Below are 18847 nucleotides of genomic sequence, written 5' to 3'. Positions count from 1 at the left end.
GGGGGGAAGGGATCAAGGGGGGGTGTAGATATGAACGGATTAAATCATATGGAAATTTATTTTGGAGGAATGATAGAAATATGTATGGAATATTATTTTTGTGAATCTAATTGTAACGAATATCTCTTTGTATTATTTTATTGTATATTTATTCGATTCCTTCAATATTATAAAACTAAAGAAAGAACCACCATTTATGTGATCCAGTTTAACCGCTAATCCAGTCTGGTTTTGAAAGCTGCTCACTTTAATAATACTGTTGGAGAGGGTTGGTTTTTTTAAATATTTGTTGTATTTTTTTTTTTTTAAACTGTGTATGTATCTTGTGAACCACTTAGGTTTAAGCGGGGTATAAATTTTTAAACTAAATCAATCGTATGACATAGCTAGTTTGGTAATAGGTGCTCCCGCAAATATTCACTGGAGATAACTATGGGGTCCTTTTATTAAGGTGCGTTAACCGATTTAGCCCATGTCAAATGCTAAGGCATCCATTATATTCTATGGGCTCCTTAGCATTTAGCGTGCAAATCTTTACCGCGCCTTAATAGAAGGACCTTTCTTTGCGGTTAGCTGCAAAAACGCTATGTAAATCAGAGATCTCAAAGTCCCTCCTTGAGGGCCGCAATCCAGTCGGGTTTTCAGGATTTCCCCAATGAATATGCATTTGAAAGCAGTGCATGCACATAAATCTCATGCATATTCATTGGGGAAATCCTGAAAACCCGACTGGATTGCGGCCCTTATGGAGGGACTTTTGAGACCCCTGATGTAAGTGGTCAGTGGCTGTTTCTGACCAGTATTGAGGAGAGGGATTGCGGGTATCTTGAAGAAAAAAAAAAAAAAATTGGGCTGCTGGTCAAATCACTTTTGGCTATCGACCCGTAAATGTTTACGCCGAGGGGTTCAGGGAAAATGAGCCCAGAACGGAGCTCCGATAATCTGCAAACCAACACGTTACAAAGCAGCCATAGTCTAATATTAAACCTAAGCTTTCCCATTGCTCAGTGGAACAGGGCAAGCGGCAGGACCTAGTATGTGGTTCTATAAACGGAGGGCGGGCGGATGAGGCTAGGATGCAGTGGGAGGGCTGGAAACCAGCAGAGCTCCAAGCTCCTCATTTAAATAAACTTTTGAAGGGCTTTTCCAAATTTCCAGAACTTTCTCTTGGAGGGTATATAGGCCCCGCTGAAGCACTCTCTTGGTGCCAGAGCTAAGAGAGAGAAAGAGGAAAAGGAGGGCTGGGCTTCCAGAGAGCAGTGAAAGAAAAAACAAAATAATAAGATTTATCTCCCGAGCCGAGACACTTTCTTTAAGGTAAGGAGAAAGAGAAGGTTGGGCCTTTATTTACTATAAGACGGGATTCTAAACCTGGTTATAACTTTTGCTTATGAGGGTGAGCTATATCTATGCAGCTGAATGTAACTTGCTTTGAGCTGAAGTTTGGAAAGTGTATCCAAAGTGTACAACTACGTGAAGTCGTAAGACTTTGGGAATCTTTTGGTTTCTTTGTTTGATCTTAGTGTAAGATTGTAACTCCTTTCTCTTGTCTCTTTAATCTACAATCTCGGGCTTTCCGCTCTGTCCAGCAGCTGAGAAAAAAGTGTTCTTCTCCTGCCTTTCCAACATGGCTTCATCTCTTTTGTCCTAACAGTCTCCTGGACTGAATCCCAGATTCCAGACTTCCTCCCATCTTGTGTCTTTTCCTTAAGTATGGCACGAAATCTTTGTGTGTAAGGAATGAGTTGTTTTGACGTCTGCTTTAGCGATAGGAGTCGAGGCACGAATGAGAGTCGATGTCTTTTCATGGCAGGGTTTAAGTTCCTTTGTTCAGACTTGAGAGAGTTCAGGCTTTTCCTGTACCCAATTTTCTACCTGGGGAGGTTGTCCTAAAATATATCTTTCCTATTATGGAGACAAAAGAAATAGGCTACAGATAGTCCATAAGACATTTCATTATTATTTTTAAAGGATGCACATTAGCTGCAGAAAATGATAGTGATAATATTGAAAAACTTAAATGCAAATAGATTTACAGGGGAAAGAAAAAAAAAAAAGAGGGTGTGGGGAACGGGCAAAATCTCTGTCCCCAGCAACACTGGGTCAATAAACAAATCGATATCAAGGTTATAAGTCTTTTGGATTAAATCGAATCCTTTGATACAATAAGCTTTTGAGCGCTAACACTCCTTCCCTCACACCCAAACAAAATTCAACTCAGAAAGCCTAGTCAAGAAGTATAATAGACTAGTAAAGACGTTATCACTTAAAATATTTGGTTAACCTTTATCTTTGTGCATTCGCCTGGAAACTGCATCAATTTATCTCAACCTCTGTAAACAGATCGCCTCCTGTTAGCCTTGTACAACTTGTAGAAAAAAAGATGCTTTTCCCTTCCCCTCCCCTGCTGTTTTAGGAGGGGGGGGGAGAGAGTGTGCTGAAAAGTTCTCAACCAAGAAGAGAGCGCGGTGGATATGGTTCAATCAATGATCTGAAACAATATTTTAAAAAATTCTCATTTAACGAAATAAGATAACGCTCTTTTCAACTACGGCCGCAAAATAACGCTCAGAATGTAGGAAGTTGGTTGGTTGGGCTGAGAACTTTACAGCACCCCTTTGTACAATTCCCTAGCTTTCTGCTATGAAAAGCTTTGATTTTTTTTCTCTCTTTCTTGTAGAAGATAAAACTTTCAAAATACAAAATAATTTAAGAAGGTAATTGCATGCAATAAAACAAACACTTGTAAATGAAGATTTCCTTCATGCCCTGTGGAGAAGATCTAAAATCCTCTCGTGAATAGCAACTTTTGAGATGGATGACTGGAATAATTATTTGCAGGAAAAAGGGGAATTTTGAAGGGGAGGAGGGAAGAGGGAGGGTCTGCTCTGCATGGCTGCCACATCAGCAAATGTCTAGATATCGTCTATAGAATTACTGTTTGCCTAGATACATGGTGGAATGGAGGGGCTACTGCTGGAAAGTGGGCTTCAAAGGGTGTGACATAGGCTGCCGGATGAATTATAGCAGATGTCCACGTAGACAGATTTGGATGGGGTGGGGGAGTGGGCAGGAGAAGCTCCATGAGCTACAAACCCAGCCCTCTTGCACATCACCTCCCAAAGCTGAAAATGAGTTGGTCCTTTTTTTTTTTTTAGGGTCCTACAAGTATTTTAATGTCTCTTTTCTTTCAGAATGAAAAGGGCAAACGTTGACCACACAATGACAAACTTTCAAGGGATCCTCAGAAGCAGCAAAAGTAAAAGCGTTTACTGCAAAATAGCAAAACAGTGAAATGTTAATATATTCTATTTGCTTTTTTTTTTTTTTTCTTGAAAAAGGAGCCCTTGAGGTGCCAAAATCAGTGAGTCAGAGCATAGTTTAAAAAAAAGGATACATCCCCTGCCCTGGGCTATAGTTTTTCACTTCTATGGGCCGCTCCTTGTTTCTTGGGCTTCATTTCCTGGAGCAGAGCTTCCAGTTCATTCTTGTCTGCACTGCAGTGGCTGAAAAAAACATTTCTGCCCTGGTATCTGCACAGTCGAGTGCAGCTGCCTGCCTGAGGGTAGCTCCACCCCATGGTGGGCAGAGGGAATGCAGGAGGTGGAGTGTTAAGCTACACTGCCACATCCTTAATGCTGCTGGAATCTGCTGTAGCCCAGTGATGTAGACGTTCAAATTAGGGGCCCTCTAGGCAACACTTTTGGAAAGGATCCCCCAGAGTGTTGAGGGGGAACCATCACAGAAGACCTGGGTGTGGCAGCAGGTGGCTGCTCCCCCCCCCCTTTCTTTGGACCCCCCCCTCCTTTGCTGTGGCTGCATAGGCGGACTTTAGACTTCCAGCTTTAACTTTACAGAGCACCCCATTCCTTCTGGCCCTTTTAACACTGAGGCCCCGATGCGCAAAAGGTTTCCATGCCAGTAACACTCAAAGCGGTAGGTGGGCAATTAGTAGATTTAATCTAAGTACTTGGGTTCATGCAGACTGAAAGGGAATGGGACTTGATATACTGCCTTTTCGGTGTGGTTACAATCAAAGAAGTTTACATATTTTAGACAGGTACTTATTTTGTACCTTGGGCAATGAAGTGTTAAGTGATTTGCTCAGGGTCACAAGGAGCTGCAGTGGGAATTGATCTCATGACCTCGGGATGCGGAGGCAGTTGCTCTAACCACTGGGCCGCTCCTAGTGATCTATGTTAACTTCCCCTCTTAATGTGAAGCGTTTCAGTCTCTGGTAACCAGAGCTGAGATTGTGATGTCATAATGCCTCATTCCACCAATAAGAGTCAACCTCATCAGTGATGTCACAATAGCTTGATTCTAAAAAGGTAAAGGACTTGATAAACCACTTTTTCTGTGTGGTTACAATCAAAGCGATTTACATATTTCAGACAGATGCTTATTTTGTACCTGGGCCAATGAAGTGTTAAGTGATTTGCTCAGGGTCACAAGGAGCTGCAGTGGGAATTGATCTCATGACCTCGGGATGCGGAGGCAGTTGCTCTAACCACTGGGCCGCTCCTAGTGATCTATGTTAACTTCCCCTCTTAATGTGAAGCGTTTCAGTCTCTGGTAACCAGAGCTGAGATTGTGATGTCATAATGCCTCTTTCCACCAATAAGAGTCGACCTCATCAGTGATGTCACAATAGCTTGATTCTAAAAAGGTAAAGGACTTGATAAACCACTTTTTCTGTGTGGTTACAATCAAAGCGATTTACATATTTCAGACAGATGCTTATTTTGTACCTGGGCCAATGAAGTGTTAAGTGATTTGCTCAGGGTCACAAGGAGCTGCAGTGGGAATCAAGCTCACAACCTCAGGGTGCCCGAGGCAGCTGCTCTAACCACTAGAATTCCAGTGCCTTACTTTTGTATCGCTAAAACCCTAGTTCCTAGAGGTGACAGCCAGAACATTATTATGGGGGGTTTTCCCCGTTTTATTTCATTTTTAAATGGATGTTGTCAATTGTTACACTATTTCCACCGGGCCCTGGACTAGGCGAATAGTGCCCCGGGTGGACCACAGGTAAATTGCGCTGGCGTACTGCTCAAACTGGAGACAGTCCCCACAGGCCAAATAGCAGATAAATCAGTCAAGAGGAAACCAGGCAATTAGTCAAATTATATCCAAAACAAAATCAGAATGGCAAACAAGCAACAAAAAGGAAAAATTCAAAGCAAAAATCCTGGTACGCAAATCAGGATATACAAAGTCCCGGTGCCTTAGCAAGGCTGGCACCGCTTCCTGCAGCTAGGCCTCACCTGGGCCTAGTCCTAACTCTAGAGAGAGTTCATCTCACTTAACCCAGTGAAAAAACCAACATTACTTCCACAAAACACCAAAGCAAAAAAGTAAATGTTCAGGAGGCCCTGAGCTCTGCCCCTGAGCTGGGGCGGGAGAACTGCCAAGTTTGTCTTCAATAATATTCAAATATTCCCCACCCGAGGTGTTGACAAACTTCTCCCCATTAGTACAGTTCTCAGTTCCTGGGCTTTACTGCACTCAAACAAAAACCATGCAGTTCAAAATAAAACAAAACACTTCCCCAGCAAAACAAACTGGGAAAGCACCAATAACAGTCCTTTAAACATTAGAGCTAAAGAGCCCTGCCCCCCACCGTAGTACTGTGGGCCCAGGTAGCACAAAGGAGAAAGTTAAAAAAAAACCAACAAACTCTTTCTCCCTAAGTTGCAGGCTGCAACACAAACCCTAGTAATTGTCCAGGCAAAACAACATTCAAAACCAGTTCACCTCAAAACAGTGGCTTGCTTGGAAAACTTCACATAAAGAAAACACCGTTTTTCAGTTACTAGCCTTTCAGGCAACTCCTACTTCCATAGCTTCCTGGTCTGGAAATACCTGCTCAACAATGTCCATTTCTTCCTCCTGAGGCATGGCCTCAGCTCCCTGGTCTGGAGCTAAATGATCCACTTCCACGGGTTCTAGGCTGATCAGTTGCACTGGAGAGAGGACCTTTTCTCTTCCTTGTCCTCACTGATTCTGAAGGGAAAGCAGCTGGCTTTTCAGGGGGAAAGCCACCCCCTGCTCTCAGTGTGTCTGAGCTGTTCTGAGGCTTTCTTGGGCTCCCCCTGTGGATGTTGTGATAACTGCAGGGTTTTCTCACAGGGGCATTTTGCCTAAACCTAATATTCACAGGTTTGAGAGCAAACCTAGCAGAACTGGGCTGAGTTTCCATGTCCTCAGCTTCTGAATAGTCAGATAGGACCTCATCTTCAGCGGATGTACTCAGGGAACCTAGGCTGCTGGGCTCAGGAACAGCTTTCCTAGCCCTGTCTCTGCCGCTCCTGGGGTTTCTAGCTGGGAGCACGTCAGGCACAGAGCCTGACTGGTCACAGAGTATGCACTATTTCTTAATAGTGCATGCATGTGTGAACCATTACCCGTGCATAAACCATTATTTATTTTAAAAAATTATAGACCGCCTAAGTCTAAGCGGTTTACATAATGACATATGTGCATGCGTGAAGGATTGTGATAGAGCCTCCATTTTGTTCTTTGGAAGAAAAGCAAACACTACCCCAGATTCTATAACGGATGCCCACATGTGGGCATGGATCCCAGATCTGTGCACAAATAAGTTAATGAGCTGTTAATTGGAGCTAATTGCACTAATTAGGACTGATGTGCAGATCTGCCTAAGCACTATTCTGTAACGCTGCACACCTAAATTCTTACACGCAACTCAAAGGGGGAGGAACATGAGTGGGTCAAGGGCATTCTCTAGGCGTAACGTTATCAAATAGGGTTATTTGCATGCCCAAAAACCATTGGTTGCTTGCCAACATTTACCAGGTTTCAGCAGGCGCCAAGGCCAGCTGAACCTTTGGATCAGGTGAGGCTCCAGCCCAGGGCGCCAGCATTAAAGGGCGCCAAACACCCAGGGCATGGACTTTACCGCCCATAAGTTAAGCTACCTTGCTGCTTCCCTCCTCCTCCTTCTGAGGCTACTGCCCTGTTGCAGCAAGGTGTGGCTTAATGGGCTAGTGTCAGCGTCACAGGAGGAGGAAGCAAACAAGACAGGGGGGGAGGGGCAGGACATGGATGGGGCACAGTAATCTTTTGAGCCAGCCCTGGCAGGCATAAGTCCTTGCACCTGAAATTGGGCGGGGAATCCATGCAAAGCGCTATTCTATGAAAGCTGCTTAGCACTGTGACCTTTTCAGAACTGACACATGACATGGATCTTAGAGCCCTGAATCAGCACAGCATAATCCATGAAATAAGTGGTTTATTGGAAATGGATGAGAGGATAGATATTGCAGAGGGTAGAAATATGGTAATGGGTTGTATGTTAAAAATGAAATGGAGAGCTGAGGAAGGAATGAGTTGGGGAATGGGAGAGAAGAAGGGAATTTGATAAGTAGCTGAAAAGGGAAATAGAAGGCAGAAAAGAGTTAAAAAGGAATGATCAATATGTCAGAGGTAGATTTGGTGAGGGAATAGGCAGGAGAGAGGGAAAAAATAACCCAAACGGATAGCAGTCACTTGAAGGAGAATTAGCAGATGACAGGAAAGCAGAAAATGGAAACTGGAACCAACATGATGGAAAAATAAAATGTCCAAACAAGAAAGAGAGAAGAAAAATATCTTGTTTTAAATGTTTTCAATGGAATATACTGTAGATCAGTGTGCCTCCTGAGATTTCAGGTGTGCTGCGACACACTGGGGAGGAGGAGAGGCGCCAACTGACTGCCTACAGGACGTGCCTCTCGTAGCAAGAGACACGTCCTGTAGGCAATCAGCCGGCACCGGCACCTCTCATTCTTTCCAGACCTTTTCCCTGCTGGCACCCCCCACCGGTGCCTCAGGACCCGTCTGGAGGGAGGGCCTTCACACATGCGCGGACGTCAGCGTGATGTCATCACATCAACGTCCGCATACTTCTGGGTGCTTCGAGCCGTGGCGGGACATTGCTGTAGATGATAATTAGCAAAAATACTGTTTAAACTTTTGAATTTTTTTTTTGAGCAGAATTCCACCAGGAGTACTTGAGTCATATGATATGTTAGACATTTGTCAAACATTCAGATCTTTATAAATGTCTGTATGCTTATTTCGTTTTCTGTGACTCTACCTTTTGTCTCAGACTTACAGTATTGCCAGCATTACCCACCACCATGTGGATGATGAAGCTTGTCCTTTTCACCATGCTGGTAGCAATGGCTGCAGCCGCCGCTAAGGTAGCCTCTAAAGCCGCGACAGATAAGAAAGTGGCCAAAAATGCTTCAGTGGCCAAGAAGTTGAGTGACAAAGCGACCACTTTGGCTGACCGTAGTGCAAGCCTGGCCTTCAACCTCTACCACACGATGGCCAAAGATAAGAATATAGAGAACATTCTCATTTCCCCTGTGGTGGTTGCCTCTTCCCTTGGCCTAGTGTCTCTGGCCGGCAAATCGAACACAGCTTCCCAAGCCAAGGCTGTTCTCAGCGCTGACAAACTTAGTGATGATCACGTGCATGTTGGACTGGCCGAACTCCTGAATGAAGTCAGCAACTCTACTGCTCGCAATATGACCTGGAAGATTGGGAACCGCCTGTACGGCCCCAGCTCCATCAACTTTGCTGACGACTTTGTGAAGGACAGCAAGAAACACTACAACTATGAGCATTCGAAGATCAATTTCAGAGACAAGAGGAGTGCATTGAAGTCGATCAATGAATGGGCCTCTCAGACCACCGATGGCAAGCTCCCAGAAGTGACAAAAGATGTGAAGACTGACGGGGCCTTGATTGTCAATGCCATGTTCTTCAAACGTGAGTACGCTTTTACTTATAACAACTCAGATGATCGCATTAGTTCAGACCAGTCATAGAACAATTGCCTAGTGATATTCACAATGACGTGGTATTGATTTGACTGCCGACATGAAAGTGACTTAACTAAAAACCTTTCCCTAAATATTGTCTCGTGTAGCTCACTGGGATGAAAGATTCCATGAGAAGATGGTGGATAACCGTGGCTTTATGGTGACTCGTTCTTTCACAGTGGGTGTTCCCATGATGCACCGCACAGGTAGATGTTGGGACTGAAGGAAAATAAAACAATGGCTGCCGGTCATAGATGCCCCCTTCAATCTGCTATTTTTTTTGACTCGTCATTAGGCGCTCCACTCTAGATTCCAAGCATTGAAGCATTAAAGCTTTTTTTTTTTTTTTGGGGGGGGGGGGGGGTAATCCAAATTTCCTAATTATTCTTTGCTCTAGACTCGGTTCTAGCTCCCATTATTCGATGCAGTTCTTCAAGGATGACAGATGAATTGGTTATCTTGATCATGGCTACAAGGTAGCAGTCCATTTAGATGGATTGCCTTTTTATTCTCTGCATCTGAAACTAAAAGAAATGATGCAGAGATCTTGCTTATCCCCCCCCCCCCCCCCCCCCGCCACCCTCCATAATTCAATACAGCTGGCATATACAGTAGACTCTCAGTTAACTGGCACCCATGGGGATTAATAGATGCCGAATAATACTATATCCATACCATAAATTGTTCAGACAAATTACCGGACATGTGGTAGGCATAGCGTGGTTGAACTAAGGTATGGCGTGCCAGGTTTACACTTAAATTTCCACCAGAAATTGATTTTATTTTCAGTTTTACTTCAAGTATTACAGTATTTCTTTGATTTTCTTTCTGCTGGTTGCTTGAGTTCCAGTTAACAGTCTACTGTACTTCTAAAGCAGAGGTGACCATGTCCAGCCTAGGATTTCAGGATAACTCTAATGAACATGGGTTAACTTTTGTACGCTCTTCAGGCAGCAGGAATGTAAATATATTTCTTGGATACACTGGGGATTGGATTTGGCCACTCCTCCTAAAGAGCAATATCCAGGCCTACACAACATCTAGGTTGACTTGACTGAAAATCCATGTCACAATATAGACATTAAGATCTGTCTTTCATAACATGATGAAATTCCTGTCTAGAGCAAAACAAACCTCATTTGTTCTTTTTCCCTCCAAGGTCTCTATGGTTACTATGAAGATGGAGGTGAGAAACTGCAGATCGTCGAAATGCCTCTTGCCCACAAGCTGTCCAGTATGATTTTCATCATGCCACATCAAGTTGAGTCCCTTGAAAGAGTGGAGAAGCTCTTGACCAGAGAACAGGTGAAGACCTGGCTGGGAAAGCTGAAAGTGAGTGCGGTGGCCATATCCCTGCCCAAAGTCGTCCTGGACGTTAGCCACGATCTGCAGGTAATGGTCTCCTCGACTTGCTCTACTGTAAATCCTATGAAATTGATAGATCAATTGGAATTATCGGTGCTTTAAATTTGCATCACTCTATACCTAGGTGGTCCATGTGCTTCTGGAACCTGAATGCTGATGGGGGAAGACTAGACTTCCAGGGGGTATAGTGGAAGGCGATTCTCCTAGAAACCTATTGGAAACTGGCCCCTATTCCTGGAAGGAACTGAGGAACTATGAGCTCAACAGTTGCATCTATAGACAGAAATATTTGGGGTGGATCTGCCCCTCCCTCCAGACACTCTTTCCCCCATCTTGCCTCACTAGAGGCCCCCCTTCTCTCCCTCCCACTGCAGGCTCATGTTCTACCTCTCCCTCTTCTCACTCTCAACAACAGTCTGTTCACTCCCTTCTCCCTCTTTAGAGACACTTCTTTCTTTGTGCCCTCCCTTCTTTGGCCTCTAAAGATACTGCTTTGCTTTTCACTCCCTCCCTTTCACCTCTTTTCACCCCTTTCATGATGCTTCTCTCTTTCAATTCTCCCATTTTTATGCTCCCTTCTTTTTTTCCAACTTTTTCCACTAGGATTTCCCCCTACTTCTTACCCCCACCCTTGCTTCCTTCCTAATAGTACTATACACACAGCTCATTCTCCAGTTTTCATTCCCAATGTCTAACTAGAAGTGTTTCCATTGCTCTTCTAATCTGCTGCCTCCCGTCCTGCCTCCAGAAGTGTTTCCCCACTCATCCATTCCTTCCCTGCATGCCTCCATCCCAAATCCCACTGGTGGCTGTCCTCTTTGCTCTCTCCCTCAGTTCATCTGGAGGCTTTTATCTCCCTTTCTTACTCACCTGCCCTCCTTGCCCCTCAAAACCTTTCCTCAGAACACGGGCATAACCAAATGGCCAATTTAGGGTGGGTCTCAAAGTATTGTGGGTGGGCCTAAATGTTTTTCACTGCCACCTCCTCTCTGGCACCAAGTTCCAGCTCAAAATACCTGGGCTGCTGGGGACACCACCAGCCGAAAACCTCACTGAATGGCCTCTGAAAATATGGGCTACTATAGTTCTAGCAGTGTCCGTGCACTACTGCTGCCATACATATGGGGTTAACTGAGCGTGCATGGGGGGGGGGGGGGGAGCAGCCGCTGGTTGTTCAATTTTTAAGTCTGTTCAGTCAGGTGATCTTCAGCTGGCCGGGCTTGCAGATCCCCACCAGCCACATAAGGAAGCCCAAATTTTGGGTGGCTACACCACTAAACTAAAGCTTAAGCTTATAGACAGCATCATCTCTATAAGAATAGAGCTCGACACGGTTTACAATAAAATTAAGAAAGCATAAAGGAAAGAAAGATATACGGTGAAATTCATAGAGAAAAGAGATGAGAGATTTTACAGTTTTGAGAATAACCAAGTCTTCAGATGTTTACGGAATAATTGAAAAGAGTTCAAATTCTTCAACTGTAGAGGGAAATTCTTCCATAGATAACATAAAGAGTTCCCCAATTTACCAGTGAAGGCGATGCCTGTCAGTGCCCCAGACTCAAGCCACCTCTTTAGTACTCTATGTAGGGTCCTCGTATTGGCAACAGAAGGGTTAAGTCATCTCCTGCTGCTGCAGGACCACTCTCGCAGTGAGAGTGGTGAGATTTTGCAGCAGTTATGAGACTGATTCCATGACAGCTGGCGCGATGACATCTTAACCCTTCAGCTGCCAGGGATGGTGGGAAGTGCTGTGCCGCACCTTCAGAGAATATGACAAGAACCGGGCCAGAGAGGTATTGTTTTGGGTTACTCCAGCACAAACCCAACGGCTGCAACCGGAGTGGCAAGCCATTTTTTTGAGGGTGTCTTGCCACCCCATAGCATGGGGAATGGTACGGACAAGTACCTTGAGTCGGCACAAACACGACGGGCAGTACTACCGCTGACATCACCTGTAAGCTGTGGCACTAGTTCTTCTCTTCATTAATTTCATACCTGGGCCAAGCTGATTACGTGTAAAATAAAATAATCTCAGAATGTTCTGGCACTGCCTACTGGCTCTAGCTGCACCCATCAGATTGATTCAATTCAGGGTTAACCTGGCATAAGAACATAAGAATAGCCTTACTGGGTCTGACCAATGGTCTATCAAGCCCAGTAGTAGCCCATTCTCATGGTGGCCAAAACAGGTCCCTAGTACCTGGCCAAAACCCAAGGAGTAGCAACATTCTAGAACCCCAAAGAGTAGCAGGGTTCCGGAATCCCAAAGAGCAACAACATTCCGTGCTACTGATCCAGGGCAAACATTGGCTTCCCCCCATGTCAGTCTCAATAACAGACTAAGGACTTTTCCTCCAGGAAATTGTTCAAACCCTTCTTAAAATCCGCTGTGCTACCCGCTCTTACCACAACCTCTGGCAACATGTTCCAACGCTTAACAATTCTCTGAGTGAAACAAGTATTTCCCTGTACCTTCATCGAGCGTCCCCTAGTCTTTGTCATTTTTGACAGAGTGAAAAAATCGATCCATTGTACCCGTTCTACTCCACTCAGGATTTTGTAGACTTCAATCATGTCTCTTTTCCAAGCTGAAGAGCCCTAACCTTTTTAGTCTTTCCTCACACGGGACCTTGTTTTGGATTTTTAATTGCATCCCTAAGAAATGACTAGAAGTCCCTGCATGCAGTGGAATGGATTCAGGACTGGATTAACTGGCTGAGAAACTCTGAAGCCACTTGGCAACCCTAGAAAGTTCATTTAGTGATGCATTGCAGAAGACCACTGCTTTGAGGGACCTCAACGGGTTAGCTAGCCTACTGTTCTTCAAGCCCCATCTTGCAGTATCCCTGTGCCAATCAGTTTTTATTTTTGGATAGCCATCATGAATGTGCATGAGACAGCATGGAGGAAGTTGTGCAAATTTATCTAATGCATATTCATGCTGGATGTCCAGAAAACTAGACTGGCAAGGGCATATTCCAGGAATGATATGAGAAACACTGATTATACTCTGCTAACATGACATGACAACATTACAATAGTTCTATAAAGATAGGCTTACCAGATATCTGGAGTTTCCCAGACATGTCCTCCTTTTGAGGATATATCTAGGAGTCCGGATGGCTTTTCAAAAACCGGCACTTTGTCCGTGTTTTGAAAAGCTTCTGACGTCATAGAAACATAGAAATAGACGGCAGATAAGGGCCACGGCCCATCTAGTCTACCCACCCTAATGACCCTCCCCTACCTTTGCCTAGTGAATAGAACCCACGTGTCGATCCCATTTGGCCTTAAAATCAGGCACGCTGCTGGCCTCAATCACCTGCAGTGGAACACTATTCCAACGATCAACCACCCTTTCAGTGAAAAATAATTTCCTGGTATCACCTCGTAGTTTCCCGCCTCTGATTTTCCACGGATGCCCTCTTGTTGCCGTGGGTCCCTTGAAAAAGAAGATATCTTCTTCCGCTTCGATGCGTCCCTTGAGATACTTGAACGTCTCGATCATGTCCCCCCTCTCTCTGCGCTCCTCGAGCGAGTATAGCTGTAGTTTGTCTAACCATTCTTCGTACGGGAGATCTTTGAGTACCGAGACCATCCGGGTGGCCATTCTCTGAACCGACTCCAATCTCAGCACATCTTTGCGATAATGTGGCCTCCAGAATTGCACACAGTATTCCAGGTGGGGCCTCACCATGGATCTATACAATGGCATAATGACTTCCGGCTTACGGCTGACGAAACCCCTGCGTATGCATCCGCGATTGCGCCGATGCAACGCAAGACATCACGCGCAAACATCATTGCAACGCATCAACGCATACGCAGATGCCGTCCCGAATCATGAACAGGTTAAAGGGTGGGGCTGGGGGTGTGGCCATGGGTCCGTATTTTCCTTTGGGGAAATCTGGTAACCCTATATCAAGAACTTCTGCACTAATTTATGCAACAGTAGTAACTTTTTTTTTTTTTCTTCTTCTTCTCTCCCTTCCCCTCAATTGTAGAAACATTTAGCCGACTTGGGTTTAACTGAAGCTGTCGACAAAAACAAAGCTGACCTCTCCAGAATCTCAGGCAAGAAAGACCTGTACCTGGCCAACGTCTTCCATGCTGCCGCCTTGGAATGGGATACTCCTGGGAACCCCTTCGACACCAACCTCTATTCCCGGGATGAACTTAAGAGCCCCAAACTATTTTATGTAGACCACCCCTTTGTCTTCCTGATCAAGGACAACAAAACAGATTCAATCCTTTTTATTGGTAGATTGGTGAGACCTAAAGGGGACAAAATGCGTGATGAATTATAGTTCCTCTTCTCCCCCCCTCCCCCTCTTTGTTTGTAATATGGGGTAATAAGGAAATGGGGAGGGAAGGATTTTTTTTTCTCCTTTAAGATCAGGGTGTTGGTTGGATTCTAGAGCAAATGTGGTATCAAAGCGTTCTATTTATACTGCCCTCTTTCACAAAATGTTGACGCTCAGGTGAAGTATTAGCAAAGCTTCCTCAACTCCCTTCCCCTAAAAAGGGAGGTTGGCTTCAAAATGGCTGCTGGTTGACTCGTAAGACAACATCTGTTCCACCCACTTTAAGATATTTTTGAAGCTTTATGTTTTTGTATCCAAATGACACGTGTGGTACAGTTTTGAGAGTATGAGGCAGCAATCAGGTTGACTGAGAGCTGCAGTTTAGGAAGGGACAATCGCCCAGTACAGCTCTTTCTCTTTTCAACTCTTATATGCTCGATAGGTTTTAACGCAGATGTGGAAAACTGCACGGTGTATGTGTGTGCGTATATGTATATATATTTTTTTTTTTTCTTTATTCATTTTTAGAACTTCAATTGTGCACAAAAGAAGATGCATTTACATAAATTATCATTATAGCACAATATACTTAATAGAATAAAAACAAGACTTATTTTCTCCCACCCATTTTCCAATTTCCAACACCTCATAAAAATACCTGTAAACCACCTATCTATACCTCTTAAACAGTGCCAAAAACATATCCCCCTCCCTGGATGTGCATGTTTTCCCCAAATTATACAAATAAATCAATCTTTACAATATTTAGTTAATGGTTCCCAAACTTCCATAAATGTTTTATAATATCCCTTCTGAATGGCCATAAACTTTTCCATTTTTAAAGATAGAACATAGGGATTCCCACCAGAATGAATAATTTAATCTATCCCAATTTTTCCAATTCTTTAAGATAAGCTGCATGGCAACCCCCGTCATTATAAACAAAAGTTTGTTATTTTTTGCCGAAATTTGACTTTTTGCCCTCATAGATGTTCGGTGCGTATATATTTTTTAAAGATTGTGTTCCAAACAAAGAGTCAACCAGAGGCCTGGAACAGGCCATTATCTCCATTCCTTTTGCTCTAGAAATCCTTCCATGTCTTTCAAAGGTCTTTCATGTTTTACTGGTAAAGGATACAGGTATTAATTTAAAAAGTGTATATTCTCTTGAGAAAATGATGCAGTGAAATCAGTGCACCGAGGTTCATGTTGTCGGATATTTTGACAAGAGAGTGAACGAGAAAATTCCTATATCGAAACAAACTCTGTGGAGAATTGTTGAGTTACTTTCACCATGTGGATACACGTCTCTTGAGGGGAAGTTTTGTAAGTAAAATAATTGTTTTTAGAGATTTTGCAATAAACTTTTTTAAGAAAAAAAAAATGAAAACTTGTGTTTAATGGAAGTGTATTATTGCATTGCTATTCAGTTGTGTATGTGCTTTCATTTGGTAAGAGAACCTGCCTTATACAATAGTGTTCCCCCGCGAATTCGCAAACTCACTCATTCGTGGTCTGCTCCGATTGCCTCTTCCTGTAGTAAAGTCGGGCTACACCAATCAGGAGCTGTGTGCCACAGCAGCTCCTGATTGGTGTAGCCCAACTTTATTATAGGAAAAGGCGGTCAGAGCAGACCGCGACTGATTTTCTTCACCCGCTGGTGCTCCAGCTGCCCTCTCCTGCCTTTTCACAGGTGGTTTTTTGAAATTCACAGAGGTTCCTGGAATTTCGTGGGGGTTCCGCGAATTTCAGGGACATACTGTACATGGAATTTGTCTGAATTTTCCCATGGATTCAGTGGCATAGTAGGGGGGGGGGGGAGAGGAGGCATCCTTCCCGGACGCCATCTTGGTGAGGGCGCAGGCACCTGTCCTCTTAGCTTCCTTCCACTCCCTCCCCATCCCCCACTGCCACAGGTGCGCACCGCTTCCCTTGTACCTCTAACATTTATTTATTTATTTATTTAGCCCATCCTCCCAAAGGAGCCCAGAACGGGTTACAAAGGTACATTCACAATATAGAAAAGGACAAAATTAGTGAAAGGCATTTTTGGCAGATAGCTTAGAAGAATTTGCAGCATTTGTAGAAAATATTACATGGCATAGCATAGTTTTAGGACAGCATTCACCAGCATCGGCTCTTCCTGCGATGTCACTTCCTGGACCCGTGCCTAGGAAGTAACATGAGAGGAAGAGCTGATGCCTGCCTGACAGTAGCTCGAGGGTTGCTGCTTGTGCCAGGAACAGAGGTACTGGGGAAGGGAAGCAGCCTGCACGCAGCAGAGTGGGGAAGGGGCACCTTTCCCCCTTGCTACGACACTGCATGGACTTGGGAAGAAACACAGGAGGGTCTACGTCGATGTAATGAAATCAGACTCTTTGGGACAGGTAGGATTAATCACAAAGTTTTCCTCCAATCAAAGGATGGCTGGCGAAGCACCTTCTGCTGGCATGGAAGGAAGCAGCAGGTGGTAGTGGAAGCTGACTACACCAATATTATGGGTTACCAGCAATGTTGGCAAGGCCTAAGGGGCATAGATGCTCCAAACCCCCCGTTACGTAAAATCCTGTGGGTCGCTGTGGTGCTGCTAAATTGTCCAATATGAAAACGGCGATAGTTCACCTGCAAAGGTTTGTGGATGCCCACCCTAACCCCATCTGATCAGTCATTGGAGAAAGCAACTGACATGTGCAGAGTCAGCAGGGGAAGCCCTGAAGCAGCCCCCTGCTGCTCAGGCGGTAAGAGGTGGTTTTTGTCTTCAATAAGCACAGATGTATGTGTATTACACATGCACATCTATGCCCATTAAAAAAATAAAAAAAAGAACCAAGTTAGGGCCCTCCTCCCCCATGAAGATTGACAGGAGGGATGTCCACTCCCTTCTGTTTAGCCACCCAGCCTCCCCACCCCCACCCCCACTTCAAACAACAAGGGACGCTCACTTACTTATTCATTGATTTAGCCCATCCTCCCAAAGGAGCCCAGAACGGGCTACAAATCAGGTACTCAAACATTCCTCTTCCTGGTATGTCCTGGGACGCACTGGAAAGGGGCCCAAGGCCCTAATTGGCTCAGGTGTCTCCTATGGGAGGGGCCTTAGGCAACTGAACCAATCAGAATCCTAGGCCCTCCCAGTACATCCCAGGATGCACCAGGAAGAGGAAATTACACCAAAAATAACCCAATAGGAGAAATGGCTGTCAGAGAAAAACAAATCTCTCCAAAAGATATAATTAAGCTGTGTAGAGCAAAAGCAAGGGCAAAGAGGCTATTTCTGCAAGCCTCCACCGCACTAACATCATATTTGTGCAGCGACTAAAGAAGCCTCCACCCTCCCCATCAGAGGAAGTTCCGGGCCAGCCAGGCAGTGATTGGCTAGCTAAGAACTTCCTCTCTGACATCAGAATTGATGTTGGGGGTGGGGGGGGGGAAGCTTGTGCAGTCACTGCACGAATATGTTAGTGCAGCAGTGGCTTGGAGAAATAGTCGGTGGTGGCCCGTTTTTAGCTCGCCTGTCCCGCTCCTTCTGAAAATGGGACATTTCAGTGTCCTGAAGCTGTGCATAGGGACAAAGGGACAGGCGAGCTAAAAACAGGATAGAAACATAGAAGATGACGGCAGAAAAGGGCTACAGCCCATCAAGTCTGCCCACTCTGCTTACCCACCCCCTGTCTATGCCCTAATGACCCAATTTCCTTATCTTGACCCTCGTAGGGATCCCACATGGGTATCCCATTTATTCTTAAAGTCTGGCACGCTGTCTGCCTTGATCACCTGCACTGGAAGCTTGTTCCAATGATCAACCACTCTCTCTGTGAAGAAATACTTTCTGGTGTCGCCATGAAATTTTCCGCCCCTGAGTTTGAGCGGGTGCCCTCTTGTGGCCGAGGGTCTCTTGCGAAAGAAAATATAATCTTCCACTTTGACACATCCCGTGAGGTACTTAAATGTTTCGATCATGTCTCCCCTCTCCCTACGTTCCTCGAGTGTAGAGCTGCAATTTGTTCAGTCTCTCTTCATACGAGAGACTCTTGAGCCCCGAGATCATCCTGGTGGCCGTCCGCTGAACCGATTCAATTCTGCGCACATCTTTACTGTAATGTGGCCTCCAGAATTGCACACAGTACTCCAGATGAGGTCTCACCATGGCCCTGTACAACGGCATTATGACTTCAGGCTTTCGGCTGACGAAACTTCTATTGATACAACCCAATATCTGCCTTGCCTTAGATGAAGCCTTCTCCACTTGATTGGCAGTTTTCATGTCTGCACTGATGATTACTCCTAAATCTCATTCTGCTGAAGTCCTAGTTAAAGTTTCTCCGTTCAAGAAGTACGTCC

The 18847-nt window shown here is 44.7% G+C and overlaps 1 protein-coding gene across 4 annotated transcripts; it reads left to right on the top strand.

Moving 5' to 3' along the window:
• The first annotated feature begins 1112 nt into the window (after window positions 1–1112).
• On the top strand, window positions 1113–15335 carry SERPINH1 (serpin family H member 1). 4 transcript variants are annotated; one of them, XM_033949053.1, is made up of 6 exons: window positions 1113–1314; window positions 3193–3259; window positions 8114–8781; window positions 8942–9040; window positions 9994–10226; window positions 14207–15335. In XM_033949053.1, exons 3-6 carry the CDS (start codon window positions 8145–8147, stop codon window positions 14507–14509), a joined length of 1272 nt encoding a protein of 423 aa, XP_033804944.1. In that variant the 5' UTR covers window positions 1113–1314; window positions 3193–3259; window positions 8114–8144; the 3' UTR covers window positions 14510–15335. The 4 variants fall into 4 exon arrangements, with proteins under 4 accessions (XP_033804944.1, XP_033804943.1, XP_033804942.1 ...); XM_033949052.1 differs by having other exon boundaries at window positions 1113–1317; window positions 3195–3259; XM_033949051.1 differs by lacking the exon at window positions 3193–3259 and having other exon boundaries at window positions 1114–1314; window positions 8112–8781.
• Window positions 15336–18847: the final 3512 nt, after the last annotated feature.

This window comes from Geotrypetes seraphini, chromosome 6 (genome assembly GCF_902459505.1).
Source record: "Geotrypetes seraphini chromosome 6, aGeoSer1.1, whole genome shotgun sequence".
Lineage (NCBI taxonomy): Eukaryota > Metazoa > Chordata > Amphibia > Gymnophiona > Dermophiidae > Geotrypetes > Geotrypetes seraphini.
Note: the sequence above shows the minus strand (reverse complement) of the source record. Positions and strands in the feature narration are given on the sequence as shown.